This window comes from Microcaecilia unicolor, chromosome 3 (assembly GCF_901765095.1).
Source record: "Microcaecilia unicolor chromosome 3, aMicUni1.1, whole genome shotgun sequence".
NCBI lineage: Eukaryota > Metazoa > Chordata > Amphibia > Gymnophiona > Siphonopidae > Microcaecilia > Microcaecilia unicolor.
Window position 1 is genome coordinate 153,975,765 of NC_044033.1, and position 14,334 is coordinate 153,990,098.

The window sequence follows — 14,334 nt, forward strand, 5'->3', positions numbered from 1 at the left end:
TCAAAAAAATAAAAAGGGACCTCACCCTGAAGCATCATGTAGACTGTAATGCCTATCTTAAAATAAATCCGAGCCTCTACAAGAAGCCAATGGACTTTCAAGTAATAAGGCGAAAGAGGCTCAAACTTATTCAAAGAGTACTCTTGTGTTTGCTAAAACATTGGACTCCTGATGAAGGAATAGGCCAAAATACGGACCATGTTGAGTCTATCTCCAAGCAAATGTCTGTTTTATTGTATTGATGTAATGTTCTTAAGCAAGTGATAAAACATACGTTAATTAAAGACTGTGCTTTTAACCTGGACTATTGCACTGGTCATTCCAACCCCCTTTTCTTGTTTGTGATATGCTGTGCAATTGAGCATTTTTGGGTTCATCAGTGTTGTTCTCAATCTCTAATAAAGACCTCCTATAAATTTAAAAAAGAGATCCAAGATGGCCGACAGATAGGACGCTGAGATTATCCAGCTTATAATCGAAAGTAATCGCCGGCTATTTCCCGACACAAATCGGGATATGGCCGGCGATTTCGCAAAAGCGGCGAAAAGCGTATAATCGAAAGCTACATTTGTGATAGCTTCGCCACTTTCCCTTCGCCTCGCCGGCGAAAGTTCAAAGGGGCGTGTTGGCGGCGAAGCGAAGGCGGGACATGGGCAGGCTTGGGCGTGGCTACCAGATGGCCGGCATTCGCGGATAATGGAAAAATAAAACGATAAGCAGTATTTCGCCGGGTTTACTTGGTCCTTTTATTTTCACAACCAAGCCTCAAAAAGGTGCCCCAACTGACTCAGCACACAAGGGAAGGGTGCTATGCACCTGGAAGCTAATTTGGTTGTTTATAAAAGATGTTTGAAGTGCCCCCTAGGGTGCCCAGTTGGTGTCCTGGCATGTGAGGGGTCCATTGCACTACAAATGCTGGCTCCTCCCACGGCCAAATGCCTTGGATTTCGCCGGGTTTGAGATTGCCGGCAGTTTTTTCCATTATCGCGTAAAAACAAAACTGGTGATCTCAAACCCGGCGAAATCCAAGGCATTTCGCCGGCCCACACCGTATTATCGAAAAAAAAGATGGCCGGCCATCTTTTTTGAAAATATGGTTCCGGCCAGCTGTTGCGCCGCCGCCAAAATAGATCGCCGGCGACCTATTTCGCCGGCAACATTCGATTATTCCCCTCCACAGCTCCCCAAACAGAGATAGAATTTTGCTATATAAACCTGTTGTTGATAACAGTTTACCTCTGTGTTTGTGGAATGCCGAAGAGAAAGGGGAAGCCGAGGGTACCTCTTCTTCCCAAGGTTGAAACCCCCTCCCTTCGTCAAACATCTATCTCAGCATTCCTGGCTTCTACTCCGACAGACTGCTTCCACTGCTGGTGCTGGGGACAGCACTGGCTTGGAGAGTGATTTATCACTCAGTCCAGCTGGCCCTTTAACTCCTCCGTTCCCGAAACCAACCGGAGCAGTGCAGGAGAAGACGAATCTTTCTTCTCTGAAGGAGAGGCAAACTCCGGATAAGAACACTGAGGTGCGGGAGGCAATGGAGGAAGCTCAACTTTCTCAGGCAGCAGGAGCAGTCCCGACACAAGAATTTAGTGTTTTACAAGCTGAAACTGCTTTACTTCTGGCAGGGACACAGCCCCTGATAAGACCTGCTGAGATTTCGCTGGAGACAATTTGGACAGCCCTGGAAAGCCTCCACAAGGTCTGTTTGTCTTTTATTTCTGTGTCACTAAATAATGCAACACAAGTTAAATCTTTAAAGGCTGAATTAGAAATAATCTCTGATAAGCAATTGAAGATGGATGGAGAGTTGAGAAAAATAAGTGAAGTCCAAACCCAGGTAGTTGATGAAAAATTAATGACTATAAGGAAAATTGAAAATTTAGAAAATTCTTTGCGGACTCAAAACCTAAGACTTTTGAATTTTCCTTTGAATGACTTAATATCACCGAAAGAAATGTTCTTTAAATTTTTGAGAGAGGAGTTTAAGTACTCTGAACAAATGTATCCTCCTGTACACAAAATATATTACTTGCCAGTTAAACCACAAGAAAAAACACGAGAACAAGAACAAGAATCTCAGGTTCAGCCTGGAGGTCAAGCACAGGACTTGGACCTGACTACTTTTCTAGAACAATCCACTGAAGAAGAAAAAAAGAGATCTACGTTAATTGTGAAGTTTGTCTTCCTCCAAGATAAGGAAGCAATATTGAAACTTTATTTCCAGAGATCTAAGATAGATTTTCTAGGAGGGAGAATTCTTATTTTCCTGATGTATCCAAGTGGACACAAATGCGAAGAAAGAAGTTTCTTGAATTAAGACAAGATGTGATATTATTGCAGGCCAAGTTTCAATTGCGCTTCCCGTGCAAATGTGTTGTAATATACGGGGACAAGAAATTTATTTTCTATGAGGTTGATCAACTTTCTGATTTTATAAAGGCCAGGAGGCATTCCTCATAGTTTAAAGGGATTGTATAAATAAGAAGCCTAAATTTTTGTTTTGCTAATTTTGTTAATTTCCAACTCCTCTTGGGTTATTCTTTAGGACATCTTGGGTTTCAATAAGTGGACTAATTCAGAGCTTTGAATCCGCTGATGTATGTATTTGAAAATGATTTTTTGAAACTAAGTGTATCATATGCCCTGTAACATTTCCTCAAAGATATTTATCTTTGTAAACCATATGTTTAAAATGAATAAATAAATAAATTTAAAAAAGAAAAATTCTTGTACATGAAATTTTTTATGAGGCTAATATATATGTGAAGATCATTCTGATTCATGTGCAGATGTGTACTGGCACTTTCGTTTTTGTTCAAACTTGCAAACAGATCTGTTGCCTCCCATTCTTTCTTTTTAAGTTGCAGACACTAATCTGGTTGTAGAAAAAAGAGTAATGAAGCATTCAAATCCCCAAAACTGGCATTAAATCCTAGCAGCAAAACATGTCTATGCTGCTCTGGACCTGGCGATATTTTTCCTGCACTGTGTGTGCATCGAAATCCTCTGTTTACTTCTGTGCATTGCAGAGGAATGCCTAATGGCCTCATTATCATTCATTTAATATTTTATTTTAGTTACATTTGTATCCCGCGCTTTCCCACTCATGGCAGGCTCAATGCGGCTTACATGGGGCAATGGAGGGTTAAGTGACTTGCCCAGAGTCACAAGGAGCTGCCTGTGCCTGAAGTGGGAATCTAACTCAGTTCCTCAGTTCCCCAGGACCAAAGTCCATCACCCTAACCACTAGGCCACTCCTAGTGTGTGTGTGCCCTTGTCTACTATGCAAATTAATTGCTGCAGTGAACCCCTTTCTGAGTCATGTGGCAGTAACATGTGCAAAGATTGCTCATTAACGACACATTTCTGCCCGTGAAGCTTTCTGCACCAGTCTCTAGGTGAGAAAGGTATGCTTATGTAATGATTTAATTTGGAAGCAAATATCTGGTTGGATGTTTCTTTATTGCTACAGTTTAAATTAAAAAAAAGAAAATTTACTTTCTAGTGCCTGGGTACTGCTAGCCGTTTACAACCATAGAAGAAATGTAGCTGTCCTCAGTACAGTTTAGCTACTGCCTGCATTCTGCATGTTTGCTTTGAACTTACCATCACATTGACCTCTCCTGTTCATGTGGTAACCATTTTCACAATGTTTACATCTGAAGGATCCAACAGTGTTTATGCAGAGTCCTTCCCCACATATGTGAGGTCTGGAACACTCATCAAAATCTAGAAGAAAAAAAGAAAGGCACTAACCTGAAGAATGCAAACAAGAATTTCAAAGCATTCGGCTTGCATTTATATATGGTCTTTCCTAGTGATTCTCTTAAAGTTTGCATCTACTGAACGCTGTTCATTAAAAGCATGGCTACTGGCAAAAATAGTACCTGAAAATTTAGTAGGCAGTTCCACCAAATTAACAAAAAAACAAAACAAAACAAAAAAAACCCATTAAGATCTGCAATCAGTTTATGTCCGGATATTCAACACCCGTATATAGGTGCTGGACGGTGCTGAATATCCTGGTTTACTTTTAAACACTGCAGCCGGTCTTAAAGGAACACCAACTGCGGAGTATAAATATTAGCTGCTAAATGCATAACTTATTTGGACAGCGGCTGAATGTCACCATTATTCTGATAATCTGAAAGCTCAACCTTGCTCCACCCCATACCTAGCCCATACTATATGGATAGTATCAGGTCATTTACACATATTTTCAGCCTAATACTATTCATTTAGTTTTTGAAAATATACGTCTCACTTCTTTTGAATGTTGGCCTTGGAGAGCCAAGTACCTTTTTTTTTTTTAATTATAAGTTTGAAATATACCAACAAGTAACACAAATACAGAAAAGCCAGATAAAAAGAACAGCAAAAGAACTATTTCTAGCCCTAAAGTAACATAAATCAAATTATCATTACCTTTAAATACCCAGCTATAGTCCACAACAGGACAGATCCAATACTATCAATAGAGATAAGAAGAAAATACAGAAATACATAGTATAAAGAAATATGCGGATTGCAAAAAAAGTTGCAGAGAGCATAAATCAGTTCAAACACCAATAACAGACTCTTCCTGGGTACTCCAAACTGACAAAGAATTAAGTCAAGTGTGATAGGTCCAAAACTATACTTATGCAACTGACAGTGCACTGTACATGTACAGGGGAACTTTAAATAAAAGGAAGTTCCCAAATTAAGTACTCCTGGTCTTAACAGCAAAAACTGCCTTCATCTTTTCTGTGTTTCTTGTGATATATTAGGGAATACCAATGTCTTCCTACCCATACATAACTTCTCCTTTCATCTGAAGTAATGTTTAAGAAATAAATCTCTATCAGTACTATTCATAAAGGTCACAATCAATTCCAAACAGAACCTTCAGTATTATCCATTTTTTCTCTAGGTTCCAAAGAGTCCAAAGTAATATCTCCGATATTTGCTGATTTTCACGGTTACGTCTAGGCAAATAATAGAATTGAAAAATTAGTGGTATTACTTCCTGTGCTAAAGAGATCATAGTAGACCAGAATGCCAGAAGCCTAAGAAATAAGATGGGAAAGTTAGAATATATTGCACTAAATGAAAAAATAGATATAACAGGCATCTCTGACACCTGGTGGAAGGAGGATAATCAGTGGGACACTGTCATACCAGGATACAAATTATATTGCATTATATGTTAAAGAGAGCTGTTACGTCTGTGCTCACCTTGCCCTCTGGTGGCCAGAACCGGTGGCTGCTATGAACTGCTATAGACTGTCTTGCTGTTCCTGCCCGTTCCAGACTTTAACTCAGTCCAGTCCGGATCTTCCGGGCTGCCAGACTTGCTTGCTTGGATTGAACCTACACAGCACCCGTAGTTTCCTGGTGATGGTTGCAGATGAGCTCCAGATGCTGCTGGGCTTATTAGCCATTCTGAAACCTTGCCGTTTTGCCTTTGCATTGCGTCTAAGGCCCAGGTATGTTGGTGCTTGTTGCACTTCAGCCTGAGTATGTTTCCTTGCTCTTGTTCTTGCCTGAAGCCTTGCCTGTTCTAGTTAGTCTATGTTTAGTTTAGTGTATTGCTTATTTACTGTATTGCTTGTTTCCCAGTCCTGTGTCTCGTTTGTATGTCTTTGCCTAGTTCTGGGTATAGCTGTTTGTTCCCTGCTTCAGTGGCTGCTTGCAGCTTTCAATTCAGTCTTCTGTCTAGCTGTGTTTATTCCCTGTTTCAGTGGCTGCTCGCAGCTTTCAGTTCTGGCCTTTAGCCTATCCTTTCCCTGCCTTGCTGTCCCTGTGCTGCCTAGCTGTTAGCTAGTCCTGCCCTGTCCAGTAAGTCCTGCCAGCCACCTGAAGCCTTGAGCTCAACTCTTGGTGGAAAGTGGCCAGGTGCAGGTGAAGCCTAACTGTTTGTCAGAGATCTGCCCTGTCTCTAGCGTGGGGTGGTTTTGCCTGCCACTGCCGCTCACAAACCGAGTTCCAGCTTTGAAAACGTGACAAGAGCCTTGAATAAATAGACTAAAAATTTGGCAGGACATGAAGCACATCTTGGAATCACTATGGATTGAAATTCCATGTATAAAGGGGAAAAGGATAGGAGTGTACTACTGTCCACCTGGCTAGGATGAACAGACAGATGTAGAAATGTTATCAGAAATTAGGGAGGCTAACAAACTGGGCAACACAATAATAATGGGTTATTTCAATTACCATGATTCTGACTGGGTAAATGTAAAATAAGGGCATGCTAGAGAGATAAAATTCCTTGATAAAATCAAGGACTGCTTTATGGAGCAGCTAGTTCAGGAACCAACAAGAAGGGGAACAATTCTAGACCTAGTCCTTAGTGGAGTGCATGATCTGGTGCAGGAGGTAATGGTGCTGGGGCCTCTTGATAATAGTGATCATAACATGATCAGATTTGATATAAGCTCTGGAGTAAGTATACACAGGAAACCCAATACGTCAGCATTTCACTTTCAAACAGGAGACTATGAAAAAATGAGAAGAACAGTGAAAAAGAGGAGCAGCTGCAAAGGTCAAAAAGTTACATCAGGCATAGATGCTGTTCAAAAATATCATCCTGGAAGCCCAGGCCAAATATATTCTGTGTATTAAAAAGGAGGAAGGAAGACCAAACAACAGCCGGAATGGTTAAAAGGTGAAGGAAGCTATTAGAGCTAAAAGAAAATCCTTCAGAATATGGAAGAAGGATCCAACTGAAAATAATAGGAAACAGCATAAGGAATAGCAAGTCAAATGAAAAGTGCTGATAAGAAAGGCAAAGACAGACTTTTAAAAGAAGATTGCATTGGAGGCCGAAACACATAGTAAAAACTTTTTTAGGTATATTAAAACCAAGAAGCAGGCAAAAGAATCAGCTGGACTACTAGATGGCCGAGGGATAAAAGGGGCACTCAGGATAGACAAGACCATAGCGAAGTGATTAAATGAATTCTTTGCTTTGCTCTTCACCGGGGAAGATGTGGGAGAGATACCGGTACCAGAAATGGTATTCAGTGCTGAAGAGACAGAGAAACTGAATCAAATCTCTGTAAACCTGGAAGATGTAACAGGGCAATCTGACAAACTGAAGAGTAGCAAATCACCAGGACCGGATGGTATACATCCCACAGTACTGACAGAATTGAAAAATGAACTTGCAGAACTATTGTCAGTAATATGTAATTTACCTTTAAAATCAAGCAAGGTACCGGAAGATTGGAAGGTAGCCAATATAGCACTGATTTTTTAAAAAGGGTTCCGGAGGTGATCCGGGAAATTACAGACCGGTGAGCCTGAAGTTGTTGCCGGGCAAAATGGTAGAGACTATTATAAAGAACAAAATTACAGAGCATATTTATTTATTTATTGCATTTGTATCCCACATTTTCCCACCTATTTGCAGGCTCAATGTGGCTTACATAACTTTGTTATGACATTAACATTCCAGGATATCAGATACATTTAGTAATGTGCAGAGATTGAGTAAGGGAAGAAAGAAGGAAGCATAAGCATGAATTAATGAGACAAAACCAGCATGAATTTAGTGAAGGGAAATCTTGTCTTATCCATCTACTACATTTCTTTGAAGGGGTGAACAAACATGTGGATAAAAGTGAGCTGGTTGATATTGTGTATCTAGATTTTCAAAAGACATTTGACAAAGTACCTCATGAAAGACTCCAGAAGAAATTGGAAAGTCATGGGATAGGAGATAGTGTTCTATTGTGGATTAAAAACTAGTTAAAAGACAGAAAATAGAGAGTAGCATTAAATGGTCAGTTCTCTCAATGGAGAAGGGTTGATAATGGGGTTCCGCAGAGGTCTGTGCTGGGAACGCTGCTTTTTAACATATTTATAAATGATCTGGAAATGGGAATAACTAGTGAGGTAATTAAACTTGCTGACGACTCAAAGTTATTCATATTTGTTAAATCGAAAGAGGAGTGTGAAAAATTGTAATAGGACCTTACGAGACTGGGAGGCTGGGCATCCAAATGGCAGATGTTTGATGTGAGCACGTGCAAAGTGATGCATGTGGGAAAGAGGAACCTGAACTATAGCTACGTGATGCAAAGTTGCACATTAGGAGTCACCGACCAGAAAAAGGATCCAGGTGTCATTGTTGACGATATGTTGAAACCCTCTGCTCAGTGTGCAGTGGTGAAGAAAACAAATAGAATGTTAGGTATTATTAGGAAGCAAAAATGAGGATGTTATAATGCCTTTGTATCTCTCTATGGTGCAACCACACCTTGAATGCTGTGTGCACTTTTGGTCACCACATCTCAAAAAAGATATAGTGGAATTAGAAAAGGTACAGAGAAGGGCGACAAATTATAAAGGGGATGGGACAACTTCCCTATGAGGAAAGGCTGAAGTGGCTAGGGTTCTTCAGCTTTGAGAAAAGATGGCTGAGGGGAGATATGATAGAGGTATATAAAATAATGAGTGGAGTAAAATGGGTAGATGTGAATCGCTTGTTTACTCTTACCAAAAATAATAGGACTAGGGGGCATGCAATAAAGATACAAAGTAGTAAATTTAAAACAAATCAGAGAAATATTTCTTCACTCAACGTGCAATTAAACTCAGTAATTCATTGCCAAAGAATCTGGTAAAAGCAGTTAGCTTAGCAAAGTTTGAAAAAAGGTTTGGATATTTTCCTATAAGAAAAGTCCATAAGCCATTATTAAAATGGACTTGGGAAAATCCAATGCTTATTTCTAGGATAAGCAGCATAAAATCTATTGTACTGTTTTGGGATCATGCCACATACTTGTGACCTGGATTGGCCACTGTTGGAAACAGGATATTGGGCTTGATGGACCTTCGGTCTGACCCAGTATGGAAATGCTGATGTTCTTCCTCCCTACTTCTCCTCTATATCCTCTCACAGGCTGTCACTAAGGAAATGCTCTAGCAGCAGTTCCAGCTGTTAGATTGGTTTTGGTATGTCATATGAAGAAGAAGCAGAGAAAGAGACAGCAGAAATAGAAAAGGCCAGCTCCTCACATTCTTTGAGAACAGAAGTTCTTAAGCTTTTTGGTTCCTGTACCCCTTTAACTGAAACCCTTGCACCCTCTTCCTAAACCACGCGTTCATTAGTGACTGCTGACAGCTAAATATGCTGCTAACTGTTAGCTGCTAACAATGCTAACTGTAGTAACTACACTGCTGACTGCCTCATCTGTTTTTGTTGTCAAGCGGCAGATGTTGCCAGCATCAACTGCACATACACAGCATTAGATCACACCAGCGATAGTGACAGGTATTACTCTGGCACCAGACGCAGGCACACACGCCAAAACACGGTCGTGTCAAGTCTATTATATGTTAGACAAACGGTCTTGTTTTAAAGATTAAAGGTTTCAATTTTATCCTTTGGAATCCTCGTCTTTTTTTTTTGTCACCACACATTTTTGGTTTGCTGCTGCTGCACATCTGTTGAGATTTGGATTCTCTCCTTCTTTCTTGGACTACACAGCTATACTACCAATAACGGTCCTAATAACTGCCTTCACTTCATCTAGTAAGTTTCAGTAAATTGCCTCAGATTTCAAGACTCTTCTCTATGCCCCATTTGACCCTGAATCCCTGATGGGTGCGGGCACCATGGGTCTAGGACCCCTGCTCTAGAGCAACCAGAGATCCCTCTGCCTCTTGCGGGCTAATTAGAAACAGATGATCCAAGGAGACATGTTATAACTTCCTGCCCCTTCCTCAGCTTCCACCTGCAGAATTACATGGATGTTTGAAGAATGCATACAGTGGCGTTCCTAGGGTGGCTGACACCCCGGGCGGATCGCCGATGCGCCCCCCCCCCCCCCCGGGGTGCAGCACGACCCCCCACCCCCCGGCGAAAGGCCACCTCCCCCCGGCGAAAGGACACACCCTCCCCCCAGCGAAAGGAACCCCCCCCCCCCGGGTGCATTTTTACCTGCTGGAGGGTGCCGCGCGCCTGTCGGCTTCGCTCGTTCTATGCTCCCTCTGCCCCGGAATAGGAAGTAACCTGTTCCGGGGCAGAGGGAGAACGGAACGAGCGGAGCAGACAGGTGCGCGGCACCCCCCCCCCCCCCCCCAGCGGCGTGCACCCGGGGTGGACCGCCCCCACCGCCCCTCCCTTGGTATGCCACTGAATGCATAAAAATATGTAAGGCATACAGTGCTATCTCCAAATAGCACACCCATATATGCAGGCACTGTTTCTGCACGGCTCCTAGAAGTAGACACTGCTGTGTGAATGAAGGCTCCACAGCACATTATTGTGGAGTTACAGTGAATGGGCAGGACACCAAATACAATTAGGCACTTCCTGAACCAACCTTCTTAAAGAAAACAACATATGACCACCTTATCTTCCGGAAACCACTAAAAACCAACCTGTTCAAAAAGTCATACCCTAATGATCCAACTTAAATGCCTTAACCCTGCAACATACCAAAACCCAAAATCGTATTGGACATAGCTTAAACTTTTTCTCCTTTATAATTTCCTAATGTGTCTATCACACATGACCTTTATTCTCCCATAACCTTCACTCTGTAATAGTTCATATCAGTATTGGCGATCGCCTCTACGGTACTATGTTAAGCCACATTGAGCCTGCAAATAGGTGGGAAAATGTGGGATACAAATGTAACAAATAAATAATGTAACATTATCTTCCACTTCACTGAGATATCTGACAGCATAGCAGCTTTGACCAGGCAGTTACTAGCCTGTGAAGTAAGGGCTTTCAATGGATTTATAGGCATTAAATTCAACAACATACTGTTTTACATTCTTCTAGCTGCCCCAGAAAACATCCATGTGTCTATAGTTTTGGAACAAAAGTAGACCCATTTTCAATGAAAATGATAGCCCGGCCTATTTTAGGAGCCTAAGGTTTGGAAAAACTTCAGCCATTTTAGAATGAAAATTCCTCAAGCTTAGGTTGCCAAAACTGGAGACACTTAAATCTAGGCCTGTTTTACTTTTCCTAAATTTAACTGCTTAAGTTTGCGCCCAGCACTGTAGATCAGCACTGAGCAGAGAACTTAATTTCCATGTCCTGTCCTTTTCTACTTTTCTTTTGCTTATATTTTGGTGCCCATTAACAAGTATAACCTAAATACAGGAGCTCAGTGGGAGAAATCTTTCATTTATGCAGATCCAAGTACCTAACTCTTTTGAATATCAATCCCCATACCAACAGGGCTCCATTTCCAACAGTGGGAAAACAGTACACATTTTGCAAATAAAAGTAATACGTGAGAATGCCCTAGCCCTTGGAAATCCACACACACACAAAAAGGTTCCACAAGAGGCCCTCTTCAATGCTCTCATTCATATGAAAATTGTTATGCTTTTCAGATAAGTTGAATTTTATTTAGAAAAATGTCAGAGCAGTATATATAAAAAAATCTTACATTTTATTGGGTGTCTATATGCATTTTTTAAAGTTGAATTAAGGAGTAAACTGTTACCAATGCAGTCGGTTCCTCTTTCACTGGCCATGAACCCAGCGTTGCAAACGCATAGGTAGCTTCCCTCCAGGTTCTCGCAGTGCCCATGTGAGCAGAGGTGAGAGGTCTGAGCGCACTCATTAATATCTGTTTAAAGCATACAAGGATATTAAAAACTGAATCAATACATCGATAATATGCTTTGACATTATTTAAGCAACAGTAGGAAGCGTTTCATTCAGTCATGAAAAGGATCTTTCTTTAGACAAAAAATATATATTTACTTTGCTGTTAACTGATAGGACTAGTATATTTGTTTGACAGATCATAAATTATAACTTATGAGTAGCATGGTTATGGCTATATCACATATACTGTAATAAAAGTAGACAGTCTGGGTTATTATTACAGCATTTGAGAAAATTTTTGTCTGAGAGGAAACAGACAGCTCCAGAGGACAGAACAAATCATTCTGTGGGCTGGTGAAGACTTAACTACCAGTTGTCAAATTTTGGTTGCCAAAACTAACCATTCTGGCAGTCATCATTATTTTATAGGCTTGAAAAAAAAAACCACAGCACCTGCCCACCTCTTCCACAGCACAGTCATCATTCATTTTGTCTCAGCTGAGTTTGGGAGACCTCCCACTTGAGTTCCCAATGCATTTAAGAGTATTTCTTCCTAACTGAACTTTTCAAATTCAGTGCACTTCAAACTTGTTGGAGGGAGCATTGAATAGCAATGTGTTATACAGTGGCGTACCAAGGGGGGGCGGTGGGAGCGGTCCGCCCCGGGTGCACGCCACTGGGGGGGGGTGCCGCGGCGCGCACCTGCTCCGAGTTCACTAAACTTCGTCGCTCATTTGCTGCAGCTCCCTCTGCCCCGTAACAGGTTACTTCCTGTTCTGGGGCAGAGGGAGCTGCAGCGAAGCGAAGTTTAGCGAACTTGGAGCAGGCGCGCCGCGGCAACCCCCAGCAACGTGCACCGGAGGGGGGGGGGAAGGTGTCATTTAGCGGGGGGGGGGGGGGGGTGCATCGGCGCTCCGCCCCGGGTGCCATCCAGGCCAGGAACGCCACTGGTGTTATATCTACACCTAAATGTAAAGAAAAATGGCAGAGAAAACATATGTAACTAGTAATGGGAGAAAACATTGAGTAAACAGGTCCCATTTTGTGTCTATGAATTCCAATATTTAGCTGCTGAGGTCAGCTTCTATAAATGCTGGCTGCAGTAGTTAAATAAAATATGGACATTCTGGATTCAGCCACAGCTGAATATCTGTGCAGTACAGTCAGTGCCAGAATTATCTGGATAGTGGTGATACTGAGCTCGCTATCTGGATAAAGTTAGAACAGTTTCTGAGCTTAATATTGGCTGCTAACAGGATGGCTTCCTGCTGCATCCATGTGCTGCCCTGTATCAGACCTGGCACTATCCGGATAGTGCTGAGGTGGTTTGTAAGGATATTCAGCAGTGTCCTCTGGATAGTGCTACTATATAATCTAGCTTGAAAACCAGTTAATCTGTAGCGGCTTTCCTACCAATGCATTTTGTCTTCTGGTCATTTGGCTTATATCCAGTATAGCAGACGCAGGTGTAGCCCACAGGTAGGTTAATGCAATGCCCTGCTCCACAGATATCAGGGTCCACGGAACACTCATTAATCTCTATTTAAAAAAAAAGGAACATGTATCAAAAAATCAGAACTTTCTGCAGTGAGCAGATCCATGAACCTTTCAGACACAGAAAGCAAGAAAAAATGAACAGATGACATGATTGTACAGCAACTCTCAGATCACTGGTTCCTGAGGAACATCTTTTATTTTGAGGAACATTTTTTCATTCCACCTTTTGGCACAATCCCTTATTCTGTCCCAAACTGATTACTGCAACGGAGTTTATGTGGGATGCAAAGAATAGAGCTTAAAAAAACTACAATCTGCCCAAAACACCACAGCACGTCTAATCTTCCAAGCTACACACTACCAACAAGTGACTCCTTTATTACAAGCACTACCCTGGCTTCCAATGAAAGCAAGAATCAAGTTCAAAATCATAGTCATGGATTTTCCAAATCATACACGGAAAGGCCCTCAACTATATATGTGCCTTTTAATAAATCCACCATTATGAAATACCATGACTGGGGTCAGAAATTATTTAGTACTCTGTGTGCACAACTGCAGAGGAGTAAAGCACAAGTTCATTTAGGCAACAGGATTTTCTTACCTCGCATCAAAGTTGTGGAATTCATTACCATTAACAATAAGATGCATGGCACATTATCTGCATTTTTGTAAAGATCTTAAATCACATCTTTTCAAAACAAATTTTATAGACAAAGCCTATAAAGCCAAGAAGCAGCATAAGAGGAGTAGCAATGGTAGAACATACTTGGGCTCATTTTCGAAAGAGGAGGACGCCCATCTTTCGACACAAATCGGAAGATGGGCGTCCATCTCCCAGAGTTGTCCAAATTCGTATAATTGAAAGCCGATTTTGGATGTCTCCAACTGCTTTCCATCGCAGGGACAGCCAAAGTTCAAGGGGGCGTATTGGAGGCATAGAGAAGGCGGGACTTGGGCGTGCCTAACACATGGACATCCTCGACCCATAATGGAAAAAAAAGGGCGTCCCTGACGAGCACTTGGACTTTATCTGGTTGTGTTTTTCTTACAACCAAGGCACAAAAGTTGGCCGAAATGACCGGATGACCACAGGAGAAAATCGGGGATGACCACCCCTTACTCCCCCAGTGGACACTAACCCCCTCCCACCCTCAAAAAACATCTTTTAAAATACTTTTTGCCAGCCTCAGATGTCATACTCAGCTCCATCACAGCAGTATGCAGATGCCTGGAGCAGTTTAAGTGGGTGCAATGCACTTCAGGCA

General features: G+C 41.7%; 1 protein-coding gene across 4 annotated transcripts in view; it reads right to left on the minus strand.

Annotated features, from left to right (window-relative positions):
• LTBP1 (latent transforming growth factor beta binding protein 1) overlaps positions 1-14,334 on the minus strand; it is a 565,328-nt gene that overhangs the window by 128,478 nt on the left and 422,516 nt on the right. For all 4 annotated transcript variants that reach the window (XM_030196510.1, XM_030196508.1, XM_030196509.1 and 1 more), the window contains 3 exons: positions 12,983-13,108; positions 11,463-11,588; positions 3,610-3,732 (listed from right to left, as the gene is read on the minus strand). In XM_030196510.1, the coding sequence (XP_030052370.1) occupies positions 3,610-3,732; positions 11,463-11,588; positions 12,983-13,108 (375 nt within the window). The remainder of the gene's footprint in view (positions 1-3,609; positions 3,733-11,462; positions 11,589-12,982; positions 13,109-14,334) is intronic.